Raw genomic sequence first — 25,754 nt, forward strand, 5'->3', positions numbered from 1 at the left:
CAGGACTCGGGACCGAGGCCCATTCTCTTCGCGGGGTGCCCCTCTGGTCTGGAGGGGGCGCCAGTCTCCAAGATAGGGCCATTGGCCAGAGACCCTGCAGTCCTGTGCCCTGATCCGGTCAGGTGGGGGGGTGGAGAGGCGTCCTCCTAAAGTCTTTCTGCACGCTGCCCAGCCCAGGTGGGCACTCCGTGAGGGGTGGGGTTGTTCCTTGGCGGGGGTTGGGATGCCTATGGCCCAGGCTGTCCTTGAGTGGCCGGGCAGTGGGCGTGAAGGCGCTACAGGCAGCGACCCCCGGCCTCAGGCCAGGCCGCAAGCTCTGCCGGTAGTTGTCTTTCCTCCTCCTGAGCTGACCCCCCCAGGATGCTGCTGCCCACCAAGCTGGGTGAAGAGGAAGTGAAGAGGAGGGCAGGCGCCCCCAGGGCTCTCCTACTGTTCCTGGGTGGGGGAAGCAGGAAAGCGTGTGTGGGGCGCCGGAGTCCCAGGGTCGAGGAGAGCCGGGCAGCTTGCCAGGAAGCCCCGGGGGAGGAGGCACCTGTCCTGGAATGTCGGTGGCACTGCCCCTTCCCACACTGTGGGGACCTCCCTGCCCACGGCCTGGGGTTCCAGGCTAGCTTGCACAGGGGTGCAGGGAGTGGCTTCGTCCTCCGGCCCAGCCCTGCCCCTGAGCCCTGGCGAGCCCTGGCTTCCTGATTCTCCCCATCTGCTGACAACCCCAAGGGGAAGGCAAGCCTGCCCTCGCCCGCTCTTCCTGGAGGCTGAGCCTGAACAGGCAAAACGGGAGAAGGGAGCTGCCGAGGTGGGCACCCTCTGCTCTTCAGAGCAGAACTGACCCCCTCAAGGATGCTGCTGGGAGCCTGGCGTCCCAGACTGCCTGTGGCTACCTCCAACATGGAGCGACCTGTGGCCAAACCGATGGGGGTGTCTAGGGCCTGGCCCAGATCCTCAGGAGGGTCGCAAACCCGGAAGGCATCAGGCATCTTGCCACAGGGAGCGGCTGTGGCATCCTCGGAGGCTTCCGGAGCGTACGCGGGGTGCAGGGGGTGGGACTCCACAGGAGGGCGCCTCGCATGCCCTCGGGTTACAGGTGCTCACGGGTGCTGAGCCCAAGGAGTCAGGGGGCAGAGAGGCGCTCCCGTGCCCACTCGGCCCTGAGGACAAGACCAGTGGGGTGATAATTCGGCCCCCCTCTCTGAGGCCAGCCCCGAGGAGGCCCAGGCCGGCGGAGTGCTGCTCCAGAGCTGCTGGGCCTGGGCCCTGATGGACCTGACCTGGGTGGAGGGAGAAGCCTGGAGGCAGGTGGCTTCAGTCAGGGGCAGTTCAGGGAGGTACAGACGTTCCTTTATTTTAAAGATACAACGAAGAGAAAATACCAGATATTCAAACACAGTGTTATTCGAAACAGAGAAAATGTGCAACTGAAACAAACGCAGGAAGGTCACTAGAAAACACCAGCTCAGATTCCTCCCGGGAACACTCACCGAGGATCTGTGAATGGCACAAATCCCCAGAGAATGCTGCCGCCAGCTCCCGCAGGTCTGCAGCGTCCAGATCACCTTTCCTCAGCACCCCCGGGGAAAGGGGGACTAGGCAGCCCGCGAGTACCTCCTGTGGGAGGCAGAGCCCAGGACCCCCAGGCTGCCCTGCAGCTGCAGGGGGAGCAGAGAGCCGCAGCCCCTGCCTGGGGTGGGGCGCCTTGGACCCTGGGAGGCTCTGACCTGGCCGCCTGCTTTCCGAAGGGCCTCAACCCCCTCCGCACCCCAAGGATCACCAGCCAGAACCGGAACCCTCTCAGGTTCCACCCCCACCCTGTCCCCCGAGCCTGCCCAGGGCCCCTGCCGCAGCACTCTCTTCTGCCCTGGTGCCCAGCCCCACCTCTGCCACGCACACCCCACCGCAAACACACAGTCTCTCTAACACTGGGGCCGGTGAGCACAAAGATGCCCTTCCTGCTCGAGGGGACAGCAGGGGACCATCTGCCCTGAGGAGGGCTCCTGTCCAGGGCTGCCCCACGGGGCTGGCACTGCTCACCTAGCTGACGAAGGCAGCAATGGCCACCACCTGCAGCACGGCCTCCAGGCCGCGGAGTGCCAGGAGCGGGGCGCCGAGGGCCGAGTCCGCACGCAGTACCAGGGTCTGCCAGAGCAGGAAGTAGGCAGACAGCAGGGCGCTGCCCACGGTGAGGACCAGGCTGGCGGCCAGCGGCACCTCAGCCTCCATCAGGTTGCCTGTGGTCCCTGGAGAGCAGAACAGACGTGATGGGCGGGCAGGGCCTTCTGGACATGGGCGCCTGGGAGGGCCCTGGTGGCACAGCTGTGAGACCAGAGCCAGTTTCTGACTGTCATGGGGCATCTGAGGGTGTCAGGGGGCGACCCCGAGTGACCATCACGGGGGACAGGAGTGCCCGCATGAGTGACCATCACAGGGGAGGGAAGTGCTCTCATTGAGGCCCAGCTGTGGGTCTCCAGGTCAGCAGTGGTGGGGCAGCAGCAGTCTAGATTTCTGAAAGTGATCCCAACTGTCTTCTGACAGCTTTTCCTAATTCCACATGGACTGAGAGGATTTTCTTTAAAATCTCCAAAACCGTTTTCCTCTACGCTGTCATTCTGGAAGATGTCACACACACTCACAAGAAGACGAAGCGGCTGCACGTCTCATAACCCAGCGGCAGGCACGCAAGACGCTCACCTCCAGCCGCCCCAGGTGGGGGCGCAGAAGATGCCCCAGGGGCCCCGGGGGTGAGGGGCACCGGGAGACAGGGCGGGGGCAGAGGCCGTTCTCACCCACCCCGCTCCCGCGTCACATGCTCGGGGCCCCAGCTGTGCCCGCTGTTCTCGTCTATCCGCCGCTCTGGAGCAGGAGGGGAACACACAGCGTGACCTCCTTTAAGAGATGTGCTTGTCTGTGTGCCTGCGACCGGGAGTGGGGAGGCCTGGGCGCTGGCGGTGAGCTGTGAAGCGGGGAGGGGGACACAGTTCTATCAGGGCTTCTACGCTGTGGGGCCTTAGGAGACCAACTGTGGTACAAAGTGAGGCATGTTTAAAGGTTCCATGTGAAGCTAGCAACGCCGGTGTCTCAAGTACTATATGGTTTTCAGTCAACTCACCGAAATATAACCGAATCGCTTCCAGAATCCCCATCAGAAACAGCAGAGTCAGGTCGAGGACCAGGCAACTGTGAGGATAAGTGAAAACCTGACCTGGAGACAAACCAGCAACAGAGCAGAGGTCTCGTCACAGGCGCCAGGGCGCCCACACCTTCGCGCTGCCTCTTTCCGCGTGACTCACTTTTATACACGAGCAGCAGGAGCGTAGCTAGGAAATACAGGGCGTAGTACGTTCCACTCAGACAGAGCAGCATCTGCAGCGGGAGCGACGAGAGCTGGCCAGCGGTTAAGGACTCTCAGGCCCAGCAGACAGCCCTGCCAGGGCACCCGCCCCAGGGAGGCCAACAGGAGGCTCTGACGTCTGTTCGGAGGCCCTGCAGGTGGGTAGGTCCAGCCCAGGCCCCTGCAGGTGGCCATGGAGACCTGACCACCAGCCCCTGCCAGGCTTCCAGTGCCACCTCGCCTGGCAGGACCCCTGTGGGATGGGGGGCGGGGCTGGGCTTCCCTCCCGGGACATTGTCGCCTGAGGACCCAGCACACCTCTGGTGACCGTAGGCTGAAAGCCTCAGCTTCCTGGGCTTTCCCAAGTGCATCACCCTGATCTGGGTCCCAGTTATAAGACTGAAAGCAGAAAATAACTTTTCCTCATTTTCTTCAAAGAAAATGTCTTTCTTTGAGGGATGGGGGCGGGGGGACAGTTAAATTTTTTGCCCAGAGCTTTGCTCAGCTCCAAACACTTGTCATTTCTCTAAGTGTTCCAGGCGAGGGTTTTCAGTTTCCTGTGCCTCCTGGGTGGGAGTCAGGCAGCTGGCAGCGCGGGGCTGAGCAGGAGGCAGTGGTGGAGGAGGTCTGTCAACTCTCTCCACCTGGCAGAGGATGCGCCCCCCCCAACTCAGAACCCACAAGAGAGGTGGTGGTGGGGCTTAAAGGAGCAAAAAGCAGGAGCCAGGAGCCAACTGCAGGTGCCCTGTGTGGAGGCCTGGGTCCTGGGCTGACAGAGGGCCAGGGGACAGAGCAGCAGGATACCACCGTAGAGGAAGCTTTCCCTGGAAGAGAAGGAACCAGTCAGGGAGGCCCCAAGTCTTGGCCTGTTCTGTTGTCCAGCATCACTGGCCCACAGCGAGGCTCCTTTCCGACACCTCTGCACCCGTCATCCCTCCAAGGAGGATCTGACCACCTGCTGTGCTGAACCTAAGGCGGGGAGGCAGGGCGTCCTGACAAGGTGAAGCCCGGACGCACGCTCAACACCAAAGGCCAGGACAGAGGGATCTGCTCCATCGCCGGGGAGGAGCCAGACCCGCAACTTTCTTGTCTCCTGTGGCTTCTGCACCTGGCCACGCGTGTGCAGATGAAGACCTTTTCTCATTCAGGTCTTTGCTGTTGATAAGAGACATTTGCTTTTCTCTGGAATTTTATTCATAAAATTAAATCTCTCCCCAAATAAGCATTTTCTAAGCCAGCAATCCAAGTTCTTTCCACCCCTTCCCACCACACAGCAGTTATGCATTCTCCCTGCATCGTGAGATGAGTGTGGGCCTCAGAATCTGCCAGCAGCAGGTGGGATGGTGCTCTCTCCCACACCACATCCTCCTTAGTCCCAAGCAGGCAAGAGAGAAACCTTTGGCCTGAGTGAGCTCTGGGGGACATCAAAGGGTTAGACCCTGCTCCCTGGGCAGATCCGAGGTCCTCTAGGGAGTCTCACTTGGGTAGAGGTCTTAAGTGGTTGGAACGGGACATGAGCGACAGAGAAGCAGCAGGTGCTGAGTGCAGGGAGCCAAGGCGGGTGCCAGCCCCATCATTAATAAAACCCGCGTGGCCATACAGGAAGAGTGGGCTCTAAGCCGGATGCACTGTTTCCCAAGCCCGGGGAAGCTCGGAGGCCTCACTACCTGTCACCATCTGGGTGGACTTCTCGCTAATCAGGAGTTTCCTCTCTTCCGATCCTTCTCTTGACAGTGCGTTGCAGACCTTCAGATCTGCCGCCTGATCATTGTTACAGACTTGAGATGGTGGGGCTCAGGGAAAATACGCTGTAGAAAACCCGTCAGCTATTTGGGATTTAAACAATGAACGGCAAGGGTAGCTACGGTGTTCCAATAATTTTCGATCTACAGAAAGAGGCTCATTCTGACAAGACAGCCCGGGCTTTTAGGACTTCACATTTTTGTCAATGATCTACTGCAATAACAATGCGGCTGTGAACAGGTGTCCATGTTAGTCACTCAGTCGTGTCCGACTTTTTGTGACCCCATAGACACTGTAGCCCGCCAGGCTCCTCTGTCCATAGGATTCTCCAGACAAGAGTACTGGAGTGGGTTGCCATTCCCTTCTCCAGGGGATCTTCCCGACCCAGGGGTCGAACCCGGGTCGACTGCAAGCGGAGTCTTTACAGTCTGAGCCACTTGTCGGAAGTTGGATGCAGAAGCAAAGAGAACAAACGTCCTCCCTTTGGTGACACAGGAAGGGTGTGAAGGGACCGTGCCCTAGTGGGAACGCGATTTTCACCGCATGAGAACGTGCAAACTTCAGACCGGCGGCCCGGCACCAGTCCGCGCTTTGGAACTCCGCGGCCGGGAAGCCCGGCGGGCGCTCAGAGCGCGGACAGCGCCGCCGGCGGGCTCGGCGCTCCAGACCCCCGGGCCCGGACGGCGGTGCGGAAACGGCTCTTCCCTCGGGTCGAGCGCCCCGGCCGCCCGGACTTCGCACGGGCCCCGGCGAAGGGCGCCGCCGGGCCAGGCCGAGCCGAACCGGGGAGCCCCCGCCTCCCGGCCTCAGACCAAGCCGTCCCGCTCGCTGCTGGCCGAGAAGCACAGCGGCGCCCGTCTGGGTCGAGGGGCGCCGCGCGTCGCCCGGGGGAGCCGGGACCGCACGGCCGCGGGCCCGGGGCCGGCTCTGCGGGCGGCGGCCTCACCTAGTGAACACGCTGAGTCCACTGGTTAATAACACGCGCGAGGTGTCCCCGCACCGGGAAGAACCGAGCCAAGCGGACCGCTCCCCCGGGGGGCCCTCCGGGACCTCCCGCCCCCGCCCCTCAGGCGCCGCCAGCCGCTCACCTCGCCGCGGGGCCGCCATCTTGCCCCCGGGCCCCGCCCCGCTCCTGCCCGCCCCGCCCGCCGAGTCCGCCGCGATCCCGGCAGCCTCTCGGCGCGGGACTCGAACGGAATACCTTCGGCCATTTTCGCTTCTGCTCCCGAAGGGGCTCGACGGCGCCGCGTTTCGGGGCTTGATTCCGAACCGTGGCCGAGGCCCGATTAGCCTGTCCGACAGCGCTCGGGCACTTTCGGCCAGGAGGAGGAGGCGAGCCGAGACGCGAGAGGATCCCGGCTCGGGAGCGTTCGGCTCCTCTCGGCTCCTCCTCGGGCGGGCTCGGCTCCCTAGGCGGGCGGAGCCGGTGGCGCAAGAGTTTCTAGGCCGGGCCCCGCCGCGTCGGAGGCCGGCAGAGTCGGCTTCACAGTAGGTGCCTTCGCCGGCTGAGGACACGCCGGCGCGGCCTCCTGAGCGCGGAGGACTGGCGCGGAGTCGCTCGGAAACCCTCGGGCGGCCTCGGACCAATTCGGGCTGACTCGGCTCCGCACTTCGGCCCACTTCGGCCCAAGTCGGCCCTCGTCGTTTCTGGACTGCAGGCCTCGGCTTGGCTCGACCGGGCCGCTTCGTGCCGGTTCGGCTCCTGTTCGGGTGGCGCCGGCTCGGCTCGGCAGCCGGCCTCGGGCGGCCTCGGGTCGGCTCGGTTCAGCTCGGCTCGGTTCGGGCGACCCTCCTCTGGAAGGCTCGGCTCGGCTCGGCCCGGCTCGGGCGGCCTCCTCGGGCGGCGCGCTTCGGGCTCTGTCCCGGCCTTCGGGCGGCCCCGGCCGGAGCCTTCGGGCGGGCTCGGCGGAGTCCGGATGGAGGACTCGGACTCGGCCGCCAAGCAGCTGGGCCTGGCCGAGGCGGCGGCGGTGGCGGCCGCGGCCGCTGTGGCGGCGGCGGCCGCGGCCGCGGCGGGAGGCGAGGCGGAGGAGCCGGTGCTCAGCAGGGACGAGGACTCGGAGGAGGACGCAGACTCGGAGTCGGAGCGCGAGACGCGGCGGGTGACGGCCGTGGCGGTGATGGCCGCCGAGCCCGGGCACATGGACATGGGCGCCGAGGCCCTGCCGGGCCCCGACGAGGCCGCCGCGGCCGCCGCCTTCGCAGGCAAGTGCCGGCCGCCCGCGGTTCGCGCCCACCTGCCCGCACCTGCCGCGCGCCCGCCCTGCTGTCTCGTCCCCCGCGCACACCTGCCCTGCCTCTGCCCAGCACATCCGCGCACGCACGTCGTGTGCCCCGTGGTCCCTGCACACCTGCCCCGGGGAGCGCCCCGGCCCTTTCCTGCCGCACACTTGCTCCCTGAACGCCTTTACCTCCTTTCAGGATTGCGTTCTTTCCGGAACCTTCTCAGCACCTGCCTCTTGCCCTGCCCGTTCTCCCTTCCTTATGTCCTGGTTGCTGGTGACACGGGGGTCAGACCCAGGTCCTGTCCTGGAGGAGCGCGGGGATGGGCGTATCTGGTCACCTAGAATCCTGCTGGCCGGGTCCAGATGGCACTTGAGCCCTGGGGAGTGAGGCGTGCTCAGCCAGGGAGAGCCCGCAAGCCTTGGGGGCAGTGGCTCTAGAAGCCAGGACCCTGTTCCTCAGTGCCCGCTCTGGCCTGTCCCCATGCCCGCCCCCCCCCCCCCCCCGCCCGTTTCCTTGATGGGTCTTCCCTTCCACGTTTTTGTTCTTGATGAACAGAACATGCTCATTCTCAAGGTTCCTGAGCCACGCCCCAAAGCGCCCTTTAGAGGTTGTGCCTCCCTGGGACACCATCCTGAAGGAGGTAGAGACTTTCCCAAGTGACGGTCCCTCCCACGTGAGGCTCCCGGTTGGCCCACAGAGCCAGGCGCTGGAACCTTTGGGGAGTGTCCTGGGGCTCTTCTTCCGGAAGGAACTTCGTGGGTTTCAGAACTGGACAGCGGCCTCCGCATCCAGGTTCTCCTGCGTTTATCTGGCGCTGGGGGTGCTGGGTGGGGCCAGCTCCCCCGCTGCCCGCCTTGCCTCTGGTCTGCCTGTGCTCTGGTCTTTCGGGATTCTCGCAGAAGCATGGGAAGAAGGGTTTGTGGCCCTTAAACAAGGGTTCCATTTCGTTGCTAAATTGGTTTAACATTGAGATCTTGAATACTTAGACTTTTCTTCAGGTTTATGTTATATGCACACATCTTTCTGAAGGCGGAAAAGAACTATGATGCTGTTTGTCCTAATATCAGAGAAATGTATTGCATCAGGTTTTTTTTAATTTTTGACTTTCGATTTTGCTGGGTCTTTATCGCCGCGCGGGCTTTGCTGCTGCTCCGCCGCTGCTGGCTGTGAGTGGAGCCTGCTGTCTAGCGGTGGTGCACAGGTCTCTCGTCCCAGCGGCCCCTCTTGTTGCGGAGGTCGGCCTTGGGGTGTGTCGGCTTCGGTGGTTGCACCTCCTGGGCTCAGTAGTTGTGGTGCACGGGCTTACCTGCCCTGCTGCGTGTGGGATCTGCCCAGACCAGGGGTCGAATCTGCCTCCTGCGCTGGCAGGTGGGTTCTTTTTGAGCCACCGGGGAAGCCCCAACGTCAGGTGTTTGTTTTTTTCCTTGCACAGTTTTATAGTTGTGTTTTTTGAGTGTGTTAAAACTTGTTTGTTGTGAGTTACTGAGGTCAGGTGACTCCTGGGTTTCAGTAGCTCAACAGGACGTGTGCTGGGCTGAGGCTGCCTCCTCTGGGCTGCTGGCCAGCTGTGTAGACCTGAGCATGGGCTCAGGCCCCTTAGCCCCAGGCTCCCTGGGAAACGGTGGAGAAGACACACGGGAGAGGGATTTTCAGAGCAATTCAGTGAGCACAGGTCGACAGGTTGTGCGGGACCCTCTGTCAATCTGAGCACCTCTGCCAGGCACAGGCCCAGCTAGGCTTGGGACATTCTGGAACGCGGTGCCACCCCTGGAGTGGGGCGAGCATCAGGGGAAGGCTGTCAGGGCAGCCCATCAGGTGTGGGTTGTGGGGGGGCAGTGCAGGGAGGTGGGGTACGCAGGCTGCTGGGAGGGGCCAGGCTCCATGTTGGGGGGCGGGGGGGCACCGACAGGTCTGATGGGTTTCAGGAAGAAGAGGTCAGTGGCAGGTCGAGGTGATGGAGGGGGAGGGAGGGATGGACCTCAGCCAGAACCGTGCTGACCCATGGGGTCTGGGAGGGTCCCCACAACAAGGGACGGGACTCTGGGGTCTGAGAAGCTCCTTCTGGGTGGTTTTTTTTTTTCCCCAGGAGGGAGCACAAGGCCAGGGCAGTTTGGCAGAGCTGTGACCAGCTCATTGGGTCTTCACCGTGCGTGACAGGCTCTGCGGGGATGGAGAGGTAGCCTCTTATCCTTGGAAGGATCAGGTCTATCAGACTGTGTTCTGGGAACATTGGTCGGGCATTTCATGCCCAGGGTTAGGCCTCCCTTGGCAGTTCAGGGACCTGCCGTGGCAACTGCCCACCACCCCGTCCCCTGGTGGCCTCTGGCTCCGGCCAGGCGCTGAGTCAGGCTCCTGTGTTGCAGAGGTGACCACCGTGACAGTAGCCAACGTGGGTGCCTCGGCAGACAACGTCTTTACCACGTCTGTGGCGAATGCGGCCTCGCTCTCAGGCCACGTGCTGGTAAGACACTAGGGCCAATTCCGGCCCAAGGAGGGTGGCCCGTTCCCTGGGGACCCTGAGCCCGCCCTCCGCCGAGCTCCCCGGGGGGAGCGGGAGCACGCCTGGGGGTCTGTACACTTGAAGCAAAGTTGTCACTGGGACAGTGACTGGCAGGAAGCTCACTCGCGAGTGTGAGGGCGGCAGGTCAGTGGAGGCCTCGGGGACGCAGGTTTAAGAGCGTGGGTTTATATGCTCTGGTGCCCAGAGACACCGGCCGGTAGCCAGGCAGCAGCTCCGTGCCTCGGGCCGGTATCCGACCCAACAGCGGGCTCTCTGGTCCTAAGGGTCGGGAAGTTAGGGCGCCCGCGTCCACAGGCTCTGACGACAGGAAGGCCCGGAATCTGGTGTGACCTTCCTGGACACCGACAGGGAGAGGGCGGCTCGAGTTTCCGCACGTCCCGCCTGCCTCATTAGAAAGACCCTTTGTGGCTCTCGAACCAGCACAAAATGTTCTGCTTTTCTGCTCCAGAGTCGCACGAGTCCAGCGATTCACACTCACGCAGGGCCGATGCCCTGACTGAGGCAGTGACCCCGCAGGTCTGTGAGAGCAGGCCGGGTGTGCGTGTGCCTATGGGTGGGGGCCCTCAGCCCCGCGGTCGACTCACCTCCTCTGGTGTGAAGGCAGCGTTTTCAGAGAGGAGCAAAGGCCTCTGCCTCGGTGCTTCCCTCTCAGCGTGGTAGCAGGAGCACGTCCCAGACCTCGGTGTGCAGGGTCCCTAGTCCACTGCAGGGCTATCTGGGCGAGGCCGTGAGGTGTGCCTGGGGGCAGTCGGGGTGGGCTCGGCTTCCTCACAGGCAGTGGGGTGTCTCACTGGCCGGGGGGAGGCAGTTGAGGTTACAGCAGCATACAGGCCCGTGGGGAGGCGTGTGGGCAGTGTGGCTTGGGAGGCCCCTTCTCTGCGTGGGACTTGGGCATGAGAACAGGTCCCATACCAACCGGATCTTGGCTCCTGTACCAATGGACTTGGCCTCTTGGAGACCATCCCTTGAGACCTGTGACCTCGTGAGAGCTTTCCAGGCAGAAGAGAGGGCCTTTCCTGTGCCGGAAGCGTGTTTATCCCTTAATTTGGACAAGCCACATGAGCATTTGCTCGGGGCCACGCAGACCTCGCCTCTGGTTGGTCTTCACTCAGTGTCTGAAAGAGGCCCCCCTGGGGGTGGTGTCATCTGGAACCTGTCTGGGGGACCACAGCCTGGTACAGAGGGGTGCCGCGGCTGTCTCTGAGACAGTGGGTGTTCTGTCCTGCAGTCGGGCAGGACAGCCCTTCAGATTGGGGACAGCCTGAACCCCGAGAAGGCCACACTTATCGTCGTGCACACGGACGGCAGCATCGTGGAGACCGCCGGGCTGAAGGCACCTGCAGCCCCTCTCACCCCAGGTACCGTCTGCCCACTCCAGGCCTCCGGGGCCAAGTGCCCCCTGGGCTGCTGTGTATTCCTGGGTGAGCTTCTGTGTTTTGTGGGGAACTTGAATATCGAATACTGATTAAGTAGAAAATGTTCCAGGCAGTGAGAGTTGCCCAGGATTGTGGGGGCGGGGTGCTGAGCTGAGGAGGACCTGTGAGAGTCGAGCTGTCCCTGTGCTTCCCTGTGGTCCAGGCTGTGCTTAGGGTCTCTCACGGTGCTTTCTTTGCTCAAGGACCTCAGTCTCCTCCCACTCCTCTGGCTCCCGGTCAAGAGAAGGGTGGCACCAAGTACAACTGGGACCCGTCGGTGTACGACAGCGAGCTGCCCGTGCGCTGCCGCAACATCAGCGGCACCTTATACAAGAGCAGGCTTGGCTCAGGTGGGTGGGGGCGGCCCAGGAGGATGTGGGTGGGCCCAGGTGGGCGGGGGCGGGCCCTGGAGGATGTGGGTGGGCCCAGGTGGGCGGGGGGCGGGCCCAGGAGGATGTGGGTGGGCCCAGGTGGGCGGGGGCGGGCCCAGGAGGATGTGGCTGGGCCCAGGTGGGCGGGGGCGGGCCCAGGAGGATGTGGGTGGGTGGGGGGCGGGCTCTGAAGGATGTGGGCGGGCCCAGGAGGATGTGGGTGGGCCCAGGTGGGCGGGGGCGGGCCCAGGAGGATGTGGGTGGGCGGGGGGCGGGCTCTGAAGGATGTGGGCGGGCCCAGGAGGATGTGGGTGGGCCCAGGTGGGCGGGGGCGGCCCCAGGAGGATGTGGCTGGGCCCAGGTGGGTGGGGACGGGCCCAGGAGGATGTGGCTGGGCCCAGGTGGGCTAGGGGTGGGCCCAGGAGGATGTGGGTGGGCCCAGGTGGGCGAGGGGCGGGCCCAGGTAAGTGAGGGGTGGGCCCAGGTGGGCGGGGGCGGGCCCAGGAGGATGTGGCTGGGCCCAGGTGGGCTAGGGGTGGGCCCAGGAGGATGTGGGTGGGCCCAGGTGGGCGAGGGGCGGGCCCAGGTAAGTGAGGGGTGGGCCCAGGTGGGTCTGCAGCCTCCACATAAGCTGGGGTCAAGGAAGGCTGTAATGGCATAGACTAGTTAAACAAACAGGCACTTTGAGGGGGCCGTAGGCCCGGACCATGTTTCCTGAGGTCTTGGGTCCACTTGGTGTCCGGTCGGCAGGAAGCTCTGCAAGTGGGCAGAGGTCATCAGCTCCACGAGGGAGGGGGTCGAGGCATGGTGCCCAGGGCATCAGGTGGATGCTTGAGCATGTGGTCAGATGCAATGCCCGCGGGTGTGGGTTCATGGCGGGGTGCAAGGGGGCAGTTGGCCTGGTGTGAGCAGGGAGCACAGCAGGTGGCCTGTCCTTTCAGGAGGCCGGGGTCGCTGTATCAAGCAGGGGGAGAACTGGTACAGCCCCACCGAGTTTGAAGCCATGGCAGGAAGGGCCAGCAGCAAAGACTGGAAGAGGAGCATCCGCTATGCGGGGCGGCCACTGCAGTGCCTCATCCAGGTACCCCAGTGCTCACCTCCCCACCTCCCGCCTCCCAGGGTGTCAGCTACGGGGCTCTGAAGGCCCGCAGGCCAGAGTCAGACAGATAGCGTTTGAGTCCTCCACTTACTTGCTGTGTGACCTGGGGCAAGTCACTTAACTTTTCTGTTTCCCTGTGTTTCGAATGGGACATTGAGCAGGTTTGCACGGTACCTTGTGCAAGGATGAGGAATGGATGAGGCAACACAGCTTCCATTTCAGTGAACACACGTGAGTTCATTTATTAACAGGAGAAAATCAAACGGAAGTTTAATAACGTGTGTGGCGGAGAGACCCAATAAGACTGAGTAACTCTGTCCGTGACTTTCTGAAAGATACCAACCATCTCTCTCGAGCTTATCCAAGGGGAGAGGGCCCCTGCTCCTGTTTCCAGTTTAGCTCCTGGGGTTGGCAGAGGCGTCACGCCCATACTCCCTGGATGGGAAAGGTGGATGGTGTGTGCAGAGAGGTTCTGGAAACAATGGGTTCCATCCTCATGGCAGGGGTCAGGGTAGAGCTGGTTGGAGCCTGGGCCTGTCGCTTGAGGGCCACCCTCTCATTTGTTGTGGTGTCTCAGATCCTCTCCGGTGTTGCCACGTCTCTGAGACCCTGTCCCGTGTCGCGGTGTCTCTGAGGCCCTCTCCTGTGTCATCGTGTCTCTCACGCCCTCTCCCGTGCTGCAGTGTCGCAGTGTCTCTGAGACCCTCTCCCATGTCGCGGTGTCTCACGCCCTCTCCTGTGTCGCGGTGTCTCATGCCCTCTCCGGTGTTGCAGTGTCTCTCACACCCTCTCCCGTGTTGTGGTGTCTCCGAGACCCTCTCCCGTGTCGCAGTGTCTCCGAGACCCTCTCCCGTGTCGTGGTGTCTCCGAGACCCTCTCCCGTGTCGCGGTGTCTCCAAGACCCTCTCCCGTGTTGCGGTGTCTCTCAGACCGTCTCCATGTCGCGGTGTCTCTGAGACCCTCTCCCATGTCATGGTGTCTCCGAGACTCTCTCCCGTGTTGCGGTGTCTCTCACGCCCTCTCCCGTGTCGCGGTGTCTCCGAGACCCTCTCCCGTGTCGCGGTGTCTCTCAGACCGTCTCCCGTGTCGCAGTGTCTCACGCCCTCTCCCGTGTCGCGGTGTCTCTCAGACCCTCTCCCGTGTCACGGTGTCTCATGCCCTCTCCCGTGTCGCGGTGTCGCACGCCCTCTCCCGTGTCACGGTGTCTCATGCCCTCTCTCGTGTCGCGGTGTCTCACGCCCTCTCCCGTGTCACGGTGTCTCACGCCCTCTCCTGTGTCGTGGTGTCTCACGCCCTCTCCCGTGTTGCAGTGTCTCACGCCCTCTCCCGTGTCACGGTGTCTCATGCCCTCTCCCGTGTCGCGGTGTCTTTTGAACCCCAGGATGGCATCCTGAACCCTCATGCAGCCTCCTGCACCTGTGCCGCCTGCTGTGACGACATGACCCTGGTGAGTGCCCCTGCCCCTTCGGCCCCTCTCCGGCTGCTTCCCCCTTAGTTTCCCCTCAGACTCTGTTCTTCGGCTGTTGCTCTGGTGGCTGAGGCCTCAAGTGGGCCCCTGGACTGCTCAGAGGACCCGAAGGGGACCTTCCTAGATAAAGTAAACCGCGTGACGTCCCCGTCCTGCCCCCCCAGGCTTTTCTCACGGTGATGACAATGCGCTGTTTTACGTTTTGCATTTTTAACATCATTTTGTAAAAAATATTGCACGGAACCGCTTTGTTTAGAGAACACTAACGTCTTCGCAAGTCTTTGCTTACCCGGGTCCCTAACTGTTAAAGGCGGGCGTCGTCCCGACTGACTCCGCTGAGCGGCTTTCAGCGTGAGGCCAGTGTGCCCTGTGTGAACCACCAGCTTTGTTTCAGGAGTTCTTATTGTTGAATATTATTTTTGAATGTCTCAAAAGTTAAAAACCTGCTTAATGAGGTTTCCTCTTAAGAATTTTTTTAAAGGTTTTTTTTTTAGTACTTTTAAAACACTTATTTACTTTTGGTTGCCCTGGGTCTCTGCTGCCATGCGGGCTTTCTCCAGCTGCAGTGGGCGGGCCGCTGTGCTCGCAGCGTGCGGGCCTCTGGCTGCGGAGCGCGGCTCTGGGGCACGCAGGCCTCAGCAGTGGCCGTGCCCGGGCTCGGTATTGTGGTGCACGGGCTTACTTGCTCTGCAGCATGGAATCTTCCCAGACCAGGGATCGAACCCGTGTCCCCTGCATCGGCAGGCAGATTCTCATTCACTGTACCATGAAGGAAGTCCTCCTTTTTAAAGTTCGATTGCTCATCTGGTTAACTATTAGCAGCTGTGTAGGAAAGCCAACTGGAGAGACGTTCTTGACTGGGAAAACCAAATATCCTGAAACCGTCTAGTTTGTATACAGATCACATGTGATTCTAATAGAACGTTGTTGTTCAGTCACTGAGTCTCGTTCGACTCTGTGACCCCACGGACTGCAGCACACCAGGCTTTCCTGTCCTTTACTATTTGCCAGTTTCCTCAAACTCATGTCCAGTGAGTCGATGATGCCTTCCAACCATCTCATCCTCTGTCACCCCCTTCTCCTCCTACCCTCAATCTTTCCCAGGATCAGGATCTTTTCCAGTGAGTCGGCTTTTGGCATCAGGTGGCTGAAGAATTACCCAGCAGGATATTTGTGTGAGAATAAGATACTTTTAAAGTTTGCTTGAGGGGACCGGCAGGTGATGTTCTTGGATATCCTGCAGGGGTCGAAGGAGCAGAGCAGGAGGTTTGCCCCGTCAGGAAGTGTGGAACACACAACAGGGTTGTCTGTGGTCTCTGCAAATGCCGAAACCCCAAGGTGTCACCTGCGGGGCGGAACCTGGATGCTGAAAGCTAGAAGCTGCCAGAAGAGAACTCAGGGATGCTATGGACCTGTGGGGTGGCAGCCTCTGTGTGGGGAACGTGTTCTTCTCCCCAGATAGATCTACAGGTTTGACATGGCTCCCTTCACAGTCCTGGCAGGATTTTAAGGATTCTAAGGTTTCCATGGAAAGGCAGAGGAAGTGGAATTGCAGCAGAGCCCTGAGAGTGAAGACTAAGACTAGAGAGGCCACAGCTCGGGCCCCAGACCTGCCAAGTGGTGTCCTTGGGTGAGAGTGTGGTTTTGCGGAGGAGGGCCTGTCAATCTAGGGGCAGACCAGCCACCCACACTCGGACCCAGAAGGCGTGGGGCCAGTCGGACACTGTAGGCATAGAGTGACCCTTGACCCAGACGTCCTACTTCGTATACCAGTGAATTAAAAGTGGATTCTAGAGTCAGATTTGTTGAAAACAAAATTAAAGTTTCTAGAAGAAAATCTGTGGTCTCAAGTTAGACCTGGGGTTTCTTAGACGTGGAACCACAGGTGCAGTCCACGAAATAAAGTCTCGTACGTCTCCTTCGTCAAACGGACACGCTTTGGCTCCGAGTCAGGAACGGTGGTCTGCAGAGCTCCATGGGCCAACCCCCAGAGACATAACCCTCATTGGCGAAATAATGGAAAAACCTGCTTAGAATCTCTGAAAGCTAGCTTGGTGGTATATAGCAAAAAATATTTATCCAGGAGAATTTTGTGAGTCTGGTGTGTGAGCCAGGGCCTGTTCCCTGCCCACGGCCCTGCTCGGCTGAGGGAAAGCTCCGCTCCAGGCCCCCGGCCCCATCGTCCCGGCCCCACTCGCCCGTACCCCACACGGTGGAAGTCCCCGCGGTAGAGGCAGCAACAGGACCACGGAGTTAGGCTGATGGCCGTGAGTGCTGCCCAGGCTCCGCTCCAGGGCAGTGTGTGGGCGGATGCCAGCTAAGCGACTGTCCTGGGGCGTTTCCTCTAGATGTGTCCCAAAAGCCCCCAGCACAGAGCCCCAGGTGCCTGGATCCCACAGCGGAGCAGTTTGCAGAGGGTAGAGCAGTCGGCTGGAAAGAGCGGAGCCAGCAGCTGGTGCGGCAGCTTGACTGCTGCTGCCCGGAGGGGCCGCGGGGGACAGCTCGTGCAGGACTCCAGCCGGGAAGCCTGGAGGAGAGCAGACGTCTGCACGGCGGTCCAGTACAGCGCCCAGGATGTCCAGCTTCAACAGAAGTCATGAGACGTGTAAAGGGACGGGGGTGTGTGGACCCCACAGAAGAACAGCAGCAGGCAGTGGACCCTTCCCGTTGTAGCAGCAGCTGACAGGGCTTCCAGGCAGGCTCCGTGTCTGCAGGGCGGAAGCATCCTCAGCAGGGGTCTCGATCTCGGTCTCGGTCTGCGGGGCCGGGGCAGGCACCATGGCCTGGGTGCCACCGCCAGGCACCACTCCCGGGGCAGCAGCAGCACACATGGGCTTTCTCACAGCTGTGGAGGCGGCAGCCCGGGTCCCAGCGCTTGTTTGCTGCTGGCAGGGGCTCCTCTTGGCCTGCAGGCTCTCACTCACGTGGCAGTTAGGGGGTGTTTCTGGTATTTCCTCCTCCAGGGACACTAATCCCACCAGGTTAGGGCCCCCCCCATCCTTACTCCTAATGCAGCCACACTGCTGGTTGAGACCTCACAGTTCAGCCCAGAAGGTGTGACGACATCTCATCACGTGGAGAAAAATCACAAAAGGGAGGAGCCCAGCGGAGATCCTGGGGTTGAGAAGAAAGTCCACGCTTGGGTCCACAGCACATGCGGAAGGGCAGCAGGGAGGGCCAGTTAGCCCACGGGGTCTCGGGCACGAGCTGGGAGGCTCCCCAGCCTTCCCCTTGTCCTGCCTTGGTGCTCCATCTAGGGCCTCTGCTCCTGCGCGTCTGGGCCTGTGGGGCGCCCCCTGGCCTCGTGGGCCCCGCTTGTTTTCTGTCTCCTGGGCATTCCTGAAACTCTGATATGGACGATGCTCACTGTTTGAAGCGCTTTCACTCACTCAGTCTCCCTGAAAGCACCTCTTCTGTTACTTGGAGGCACTGGGGCTGAAGAGAGCTAAGAGCTGGGCGTGTCCCTGCGTGGGTGCGTCCCTGGGCAGGGCAGCCGTCGGGACAGAGTCGGGTGGTTCCCTCACATCTCCCTCTGTCCCCCCACCCCCTAGAGCGGCCCCGTCAGGCTCTTCGTGCCCTACAAGAGGCGCAAGAAGGAGAGCGAGCTGCCGGCCACGCCCGTCAAGAAGGACGCACCCAAGAACATCACCCTGCTCCCCGCCACCGCCGCCACCACCTGTGAGTGTCCGCGCAGCCCCTGCCGCCACGCGCGCTCTTAGTGTGTGCTGCTCACGCGTGTGGCCAAGGGCTTTGGGTCTAAAATGGCACAGCTCCTGCTCCCAGAGGCTCCTTGGCCTCCTGGGTCCCGGCTTCTCCTCCGCATTGGCTTCATGCCAAGTGCGCAGGTCTGGGTCTCGGGCAGCCCCCCGCCCTCAGAGGCTGCGTACGCCCCAGTGGGCAGGCGAGGCTGGTAGGAGTTGAGGGAGGAGCCCTTGCTCCTGAAACCTTGAGACGGTGGGTGGGGGTGGAGGGAAGACCCAAAGGGAGGGAAGGTCTGGGGGCTGATGGGTCCTCAGAGACTGTCCACGACCCAGTGGGTCCTTCGGGGCCTGGAGGACACGGAGCTCTGAGATGCTGGGAGGCGTGGCTGCTGTTTCTCTTCAACTTCAGTGAGTGTTTTCCTTAGAGAGGGTACACGCATGTGTGTGTTTAGGATCCAACAGCCAGAGCCGCCTCTGGGGGCGTGGGCCTTGCCCTCACTGGCGCTAGGCACCACCCTGTGGAGATGGGCTGGGGGGCCCCCGGGCACTGCTGTGCACCCCACGCCACCCCTGCCCCATTGGTGGGTTTCCGGCTGGCCGAGTAACGGCTGCCCTGCCCTTGCAGTCACCGTGACCCCCTCAGGACAGATCACTACCTCGGGTGCGCTGACCTTTGACCGGGCGTCCACCGTAGAGGCCACTGCGGTCATCTCGGAAAGTCCAGCCCAGGGCGACGTCTTTGCAGGAGCCACAGGCAAGTGGTCTCAGCCCTGGTGCCCTGGCCCCGAGAGATTCCCCTTTCACGGGCAGGAGCCATGGAGACCCCGAAGGAGGGAGTGGGGCTGGGGGCTTGGCCGGTGGTGGAGGACCAGGACCTGAAAAGCTGAGGCTGCTGGTGGAACATAGAGAGAGCCAGCGGGCAGAAGCGCCCTGTGCATCTGTAAACTCTGAGGCCACGTTAGGGAGCAAAAGGGAGCAGCGGGAGCCCACCTGCTCCTGTGCCATCCTGCCCCACTCCGGGCCCCCGCGCGTCGTCGGTTCTGGTTCCTTCCGGGCCCCCGTGCGTCATCAGTTCTGGTTCCCTCCCGGCCCCCGCGCCTCGTCGGTTCTGGTTCCCTCCGGGCCCCCGCGCCTCGTCGGTTCTGGTTCCCTCCGGGCCCCCGCGCGTCGTCAGTTCTGGTTCCCTCCGGGCCCCCGCGCGTCATCAGTTCTGGTTCCCTCCCGGCCCCCGCGCCTCATCGGTTCTGGTTCCCTCCGGGCCCCCGCGTGTCGTCGGTTCTGGTTCCCTCCCAGCCCTCGAGCCTCATCGGTTCTGGTTCCCTCCCGGCCCCCGCGCCTCATCGGTTCTGGTTCCCTCCCGGCCCCCGAGCCTCATCGGTTCTGGTTCCCTCCGGGCCCCCGCGCGTCGTCGTCGGTTCTGGTTCCCTCCGGGCCCCTGCGCGTCATCAGTTCTGTTCCACTCCCACCCCTGGCGCTGTCGTCGGTTCTGTCCCCCTCCGGGCCCCGGCGCTGTATTCGGTTCTGGTTCCCTCCGGGCCCCTGCGCGTCATCAGTTCTGGTTCGCTCCGGGCCCCGGTGCGTCGTCGGTTCCCTTTCCTTCTGGGCCCCTGGCGCTGTTGTCTCAACAGTCCACTTCCTCCACTTGTGAGCTCGGGGGCTGTCTGGCTGGGCGCGCAGCAGCGGGGTCACGGGCATGGCGCCCCTCTCCGCACAGTGCAGGAAGCGAGCGTGCAGCCTCCGTGCAGGGTCGGCCACCCGGAGCCCCACTACCCCGGTTATCAGGACAGCTGCCAGATCACACCGTTCCCAGAGGCCGCACTGCCGACGTCTCATCCCAAAATAGGTGAGTGAGGAGGAGCCCTGCTCCCGAGGTCTGGGGAGGCAGGGCTGTTTGTAGACCGGAAGCTACTGCCAGATGCTAGGTGGGGCAAGGCTGCTCACCTAGTGCCCTGTGCCCTGCAGAGCCTAGAATCTGCCGGGCTCCACCCGGGACGCTGCTCTGGGTCAGTGTCCCCGAGGGCACTTGTCCCCTGGCTTCAGGTGCGAGAGTGTGCGTGTCCGTGACTCACTGGCCTGAAGCTTGCCAGCACGTTCTTGTGTGTGTGTATCTGATTGTCACCACCTGCCTCCCCCGACCCACCTCCTAAAGCCTAGCCCCAGCCCCGGCAGAGCTCCGGCAGGCCGCGGCCAGCCTCGGGGGTGTTCACCCATGTGGCCGTGGCACTCTTGCCTACCTGCTCCTTGCTGATTCCAGTGTGGACTCGGGGTTTCCTGTTTCCTTCAGGGCGGTGCAGCCTGTTCCTGGGGTGATCGTGTCGGGGTGGGTTCTGGTCTAGACCGCGGGGCCCCTGAGAGCAGCTGCTGCCCCCTCTGTCTGCCCTGTCCCACTGCCCCTCCCCTTAGGTCCGGTGCAGCGAGGGCTGGAGGCTCGCTTCAGGGTCCTGTCTTCCAGACCCCATGCTTCCGCTCCCGGGGGCGGGTTCACAGCCGAGGTCTGGCCACTCTGTGGGTCTGGCTCCTGAGCACTGACTCTGCATCTCGTGCAGCTCTTGTCTAGTGGTTCACCCAGGAGCTGAAAATGGGCCTTGGTGGGGCATTTGCGCCAAGGACTCAGCCGGTGCTCCCATCAGGGCTTTTCCTCAGAGGAGGCCGTGCACAGCAAGGCCTGGGTGCGCGTGTCTCCCCCGGGGCATCTCTGCCCAGGTCCCTTGGGACAGAGGTGGGCAGGCCTCGTGCGTCCAAAGTGTGAGTCTCCATGTCCTGTCCAGAGCCAGCGTCGCCCCAGGTTCCCTTTCCACCCCCGTGATTTCTTCTGCAGCTGAGAGGAACCTGCCCCCCGCTAGCCCTGATCTGTGCCCCAGACCCCGTGCCCACAGACGGCCCTGAAGTTTTCTGTGTGAGCAGAAACGAAACCAGGAGGCTTCAGCTCCTGCTTGCACTTGGCGTGCCATCCGTGGTCGGGCAGCTGTAGCCGCAGCAGGGGTCAGAGGGGGTGCCGGCGGGGGGGGAGGGCGTCTCTGCACCTGCAGTACCTTAGGTGCCCTCTAGGCCTGCGCTCTGTGCACCAGCCCGGTCTCCCTCACTCAGTGAGAACACGGAGGCCCCTGGAGCCAGGTCTCTGTGCACCAGCCCGGTCTCCCTCACTCAGTGAGAACACGGAGGCCCTTGGAGCCAGGTGACGTGCTGACTCCTTGCTCTGTTTTGCTTCCCTCGGGCTAGTGCTGACGTCCCTGCCGGCCCTGGCAGCGCCGCCCTCCACCCCCACCAAAGCTGTCTCCCCCGCGGTGGTCAGCGGGCTGGAGGTGTCGGAGCAGCGGACCTGGCTGTACCTGGAGGAGATGGTTAACTCCCTGCTCAGCACCGCGCAGCAGCTGAAGACGCTGTTCGAACAGACCAAGCAGGCCAGCTCCTACCGGGAGGCTGCCGCGGCCCAAGCCAGAGCCCAGGCGGACGCTGAGCGGAAGGAGGTACCGTCCGCGCTGCGGGTGTGCGCCGCCTTCCCGGGCAGGGGCGCGGGGGGCGCACACGCAAGTGAAGCTTGTCTGCTAGCGAGGCAGGCGTCCCCCTCGGGTGTTCAGCTCTCACACACACTCCAGTACCAACTGTGGCAGACGGCGCGCGTCCCGTCAGGCCAGCCTCCCCGGGGACTGTCTCCTGTGACGCGGAGTCGCGGGGGCAGCGGGGGTGTTGCCGGTCACAGTTGCTGTGGACTGTAGTTTGTAAACGGACCACGTTGATTTTTTCTTACCAAATCTATATAAGAAAAATTTTCACTTTACTACTTTTTGTAGACAAGAGGAAAGAAAGTTTTATCGCATTCTTAATTATGCTTTTGTTTTGCTGAGGCTTGCAGAATCTGGCAGGGGGCTGGGGAGGACTGTCACAGCCAGGACGCAGTGGGCTGAAAGCCCACCTACGTCTTGTGGAGCCCCTTTACTCTGATGGGTCCCGAGCGGCCGCTTAGCACGGTCGCCTGTCTGCTGTCGGCTGATTCTGACCCTCTGGTCGTCTCAGGACCCGCTGTGCGCACTCCTCCCCTTGCACCTGGGGACACCCTGCTCCTGCTGGTTCCAGGCCCCTTGGTTCCAGGCCCCTTGGTTCCAGGCAGAAGCTCTGAGCTCTGCTGGGTTCTGTGTGCTCACCTGGCAAGCGCGGGACTTGGTCCTCACGAGCAGCTGAGCTGGCTGCTCCCCCGCCCGTCGTGTGGGGATCTGTCTCGGCTTCCGCTGCTGGGCATGGCTGTAGGCCTGGTCTGGGCAGGACGGGCGTGGTCTTGCTGCTGCTCTCATGCGTGGGGCTGCAGGCTCTCCTGGAGGGGGTGGGGGCACCGTGGGCACAGCTGTCTCGCCCATTGTTTCTGCTGGCTCGGCCCTGTGCTGGCTCCCTGGGGACGGCCAGGGCCTGTAGCCGCCGTGCATGGCATGCATTTCCTTGGTTTCTGGCCATCTGCAGCTCTAGCCTCAGCCTTCTGCCCACACCCTTCCCTCCCCTGCCCCAGGTTCAGCGTCACCACCCACCTCCCCGCCAGTTCCTGCCCCACCTGCCAGGGCCTCCCCCCAGCCAGGCCCCCTCCATTCCTGCCAGCTCTCCTTGCTTTCCAGACCTCAGATCGCTGCCTTCTGGCTCCCTGGTGACTGTTGGGAGGGTCAGCCTGCAGGCTGCTCTGGTGACCCGAATGACAGCTGCCCCTTTTTCTCTTTGGCTTGGGAGGTTGTTCGTCTGAGCCACAGTGGTGTCGTGTTGCTCAGAGACTAACTTTTTAATCATTTAATATTTGCATATTTCACATTCATAAGCATTTTACTACTTTTATTTTTTTAACGTTTATTTGTATCTGTTTTTATAACTAGTCTCGTTTGTTTTTGTGTGCTCATGCGTTCACATATTTATGATCTTATACTTTAGAAAAATCCCTAACGTGCATGATGAAAGCGTGTTCTTTTTCTCGTTGAAACACGGTTCACATGCTGTAGGACTCACCCCTTTAAGGTGTGCAGTCCAGGAGCTGGCTCACACACGCATTCAGTCCCCATTGATTCCAGGGCTCTTCACCTCCCAGGGAAGCCCCGGGCCCATGAGTGCCACCCCACCCGCCTCGGTGCACAGTCCAGGAGCTGGCTCCCACACTCGTTCAGTCCCCGTTCATTCCAGGGCTCTTCACCTCCCAGGGAAGCCCCGGACCCGTGAGCACCACCCCACCCACCCCCAGGTCCCTGCTGCACTCACCCGCTTCCTCTCTCTGACTCTGCCTGTTCCCACCCACCCCAGACCCCGGTTACACTCACCCACTTCCTCTCTCTGACTTTGCCTGTTCTGCACATTTCTTGGAAACGGGAATCACACAGGATGTGGTCTTTTGTGTCTGGCTCCTTTCCCTGAGCAGTGTTTCCATGATGCGTCCATACTGTGGCCTGGATTAGCGTTTCACTCCTGTTCACGACTCCATGTCATTCGCCGCGTCCCGGGCTGCTTTTCACTCCTCGGTCAGTGGACGCTGCCAGTGTCTCTGCCCTCTGACCTCTGTGCACAGCCGTCTGCGTGGATGTGTGTGCTGCCCCTTCTCCAGGGGGTGAGGCTGGGAGCCCAGCCGCCGGGTCCGTGGAGGCTCCCAGTTCACTCAGCAGCTGCCAGCCTGTGTGCCAGCCTGTGGTTGCCTGTCCGACGCCCACCATCGTGTGTGCCGTGCCCCTGCTGAGCTGTCCTTGTTTAGAGTCCAGGGCCGGGAGTGCAGGTGTGGGGAGACTGCTGTGCACCCCCCAGCTCAGCAGTCAGACCAGCTGGACAGTGGGCAGGCGGCTCGGGCTGCTGACCAGGGCCTCCTCCCAGGAGGGAAGTGCAAGAGGAAGCGGTTTAGCTTTCAGTTTGACATCTTTCATAGATTTTCTTGGACTTTCTTTCAGAGAATAAACTACGAGTAAGTTCTGTGAAAACTCTCCGACGACGGATGGGCTGAAAGAGAAAGTGTAGGTTAGGATGCAGCGTGGGTTCCCACCTGGTTGGGTCGTGCGGGTACTTTCAGGGCCCTGTGCTGGGCCAGCTGCCTGGGTTTTGTTTCTCAGATAGGACCAGCCCACAGTCATGGCCAGGCTCATCCACACGAAGGGTCCAGAAGCTGAATTCCTGCCGTGCAGACCTCTTGACGTGCGTGTCCGGCGGGTCAGCCAGGAGCATCTGGCATGGCGGGGTTGCTCAGGTCCCCACCCATGAAAGGCTGGGCTGTGCATTTTGTTTGTAATTTCATGTATTTCTAGGAAACAAATGCGACATGAGATGCCTTTACACTTAACAGTCCTGTTTGGTGGAAGATGCTCAGCCTCTAGTGAGAGGCTTGAGCCTCCTCCTCCACTGGGACATCATCACATGTCCATAACCTGAGTTCCGACACTGGTGGGGCTCACAGGCAGGCCCGTCCTCTCTCGGGAGCCATTGGTGTGACGCGTCCCCACATGGCTGTCCTGTAAGCTGGACACACGGCCATGTCCATAACCTGAGTTCCGACACTGGTGAGGCTCACAGGCAGGCCCGTCCTCTCTCGGGAGCCATTGGTGTGACACGTCCCCACATGGCTGTCCTGTAAGCTGGACACACGGCCATGTCCATAACCTGAGTTCCGACACTGGTGGGGCTCACAGGCAGGCCCGCCCTCTCTCGGGAGCCATTGGTGTGACGCGTCCCCACATGGCTGTCCTGTAAGCTGGACACACGGCCATGTCCATAACCTGAGTTCCGACACTGGTGGGGCTCATAGGCAGGCCCGCCCTCTCTCGGGAGCCATTGGTGTGACGCGTCCCCACATGGCTGTCCTGTAAGCTGGACACACGGCCATGTCCATAACCTGAGTTCCGACACTGGTGGGGCTCACAGGCAGGCCCGCCCTCTCTCGGGAGCCATTGGTGTGACACGTCCCCACATGGCTGTCCTGTAAGCTGGACACACGGCCATGTCCATAACCTGAGTTCCGACACTGGTGGGGCTCACAGGCAGGCCCGCCCTCTCTCGGGAGCCATTGGTGTGACGCGTCCCCACATGGCTGTCCTGTAAGCTGGACACACGGCCATGTCCATAACCTGAGTTCCGACACTGGTGGGGCTCACAGGCAGGCCCGCCCTCTCTCAGGAGCCATTGGTGTGACACGTCCCCACATGGCTGTCCTGTAAGCTGGACACACAGCCATGTCCATAACCTGAGTTCCGACACTGGTGGGGCTCACAGGCAGGCCCGCCCTCTCTCGGGAGCCATTGGTGTGACGCGTCCCCACATGGCTGTCCTGTAAGCTGGACACACGGCCATGTCCATAACCTGAGTTCCGACACTGGTGGGGCTCATAGGCAGGCCCGCCCTCTCTCGGGAGCCATTGGTGTGACGCGTCCCCACATGGCTGTCCTGTAAGCTGGACACACGGCCATGTCCATAACCTGAGTTCCGACACTGGTGGGGCTCACAGGCAGGCCCGCCCTCTCTCGGGAGCCATTGGTGTGACACGTCCCCACATGGCTGTCCTGTAAGCTGGACACACGGCCAGGGGAAGCAGGCGTCCTCTGTTCTGGCATCACTGGTGGGTGGAGCCGGTGCCCGTGTGTTCTGTGCCCGCTCTGGTGGCTCCAGGCTCCTCGGGTGACCTGGTTCTGTTTCCTGCAGATGTGGGCTGACCACCCTCTGTACCTAGTGTGCTCACCTTTGTAATTGCTGATGTGTCTGAGCCATGGCCCCTGCAGGCCACAATGCCTGGACGCTGGGTCTTGGGAACCAGACTTCCTGGGGAGCCTTCGCCAGGATCATCTGGGGACTGAGGGGTCATGACTTGACTCATGCGAGAGAGGCACCCAAAATGTGTCCCTGAAGCAGATGGCAGCAGTGAGAAGTGGCCTTCAGGGTCTGGGTGGAA

The 25,754-nt window shown here is 61.9% G+C and overlaps 2 protein-coding genes across 6 annotated transcripts in view; one reads left to right on the forward strand and one right to left on the reverse strand.

The window, feature by feature from the left end:
* Positions 1–86: 86 nt before the first annotated feature.
* Positions 87–6,394, reverse strand: TMEM80 (transmembrane protein 80). 5 transcript variants are annotated; one of them, XM_061407568.1, is made up of 6 exons: positions 6,157–6,227; positions 4,130–4,149; positions 3,285–3,378; positions 3,104–3,196; positions 2,029–2,234; positions 87–1,337 (listed from the first exon to the last, which is right to left on the reverse strand). In XM_061407568.1, the coding sequence occupies exons 1-5, from the start codon at positions 6,173–6,175 to the stop codon at positions 2,029–2,031; spliced, it is 432 nt and encodes a 143-aa protein (XP_061263552.1). In that variant the 5' UTR covers positions 6,176–6,227; the 3' UTR covers positions 87–1,337. The 5 variants fall into 5 exon arrangements, with proteins under 5 accessions (XP_061263552.1, XP_061263553.1, XP_061263551.1 ...); XM_061407569.1 differs by lacking the exon at positions 6,157–6,227 and adding an exon at positions 6,270–6,394 and having other exon boundaries at positions 1,317–1,485; XM_061407567.1 differs by having other exon boundaries at positions 1,317–1,485.
* A 502-nt stretch (positions 6,395–6,896) lies between these two features.
* The window catches only part of DEAF1 (DEAF1 transcription factor), a 29,663-nt gene continuing 10,805 nt past the window's right edge, over positions 6,897–25,754 (forward strand). The window contains exons 1-10 of the mRNA XM_061407552.1: positions 6,897–7,273; positions 9,658–9,755; positions 11,044–11,173; positions 11,434–11,580; positions 12,543–12,682; positions 14,082–14,147; positions 17,720–17,846; positions 18,495–18,623; positions 19,584–19,712; positions 21,089–21,336. Of these exons, the coding sequence (XP_061263536.1) occupies positions 6,985–7,273; positions 9,658–9,755; positions 11,044–11,173; positions 11,434–11,580; positions 12,543–12,682; positions 14,082–14,147; positions 17,720–17,846; positions 18,495–18,623; positions 19,584–19,712; positions 21,089–21,336 (1,503 nt within the window). The 5' untranslated portion in view covers positions 6,897–6,984. The remainder of the gene's footprint in view (positions 7,274–9,657; positions 9,756–11,043; positions 11,174–11,433; positions 11,581–12,542; positions 12,683–14,081; positions 14,148–17,719; positions 17,847–18,494; positions 18,624–19,583; positions 19,713–21,088; positions 21,337–25,754) is intronic.

The sequence above is a fragment of the Bos javanicus genome, chromosome 29 (genome assembly GCF_032452875.1).
Source record: "Bos javanicus breed banteng chromosome 29, ARS-OSU_banteng_1.0, whole genome shotgun sequence".
In the NCBI taxonomy this organism is placed as follows: Eukaryota; Metazoa; Chordata; class Mammalia; order Artiodactyla; family Bovidae; genus Bos; species Bos javanicus.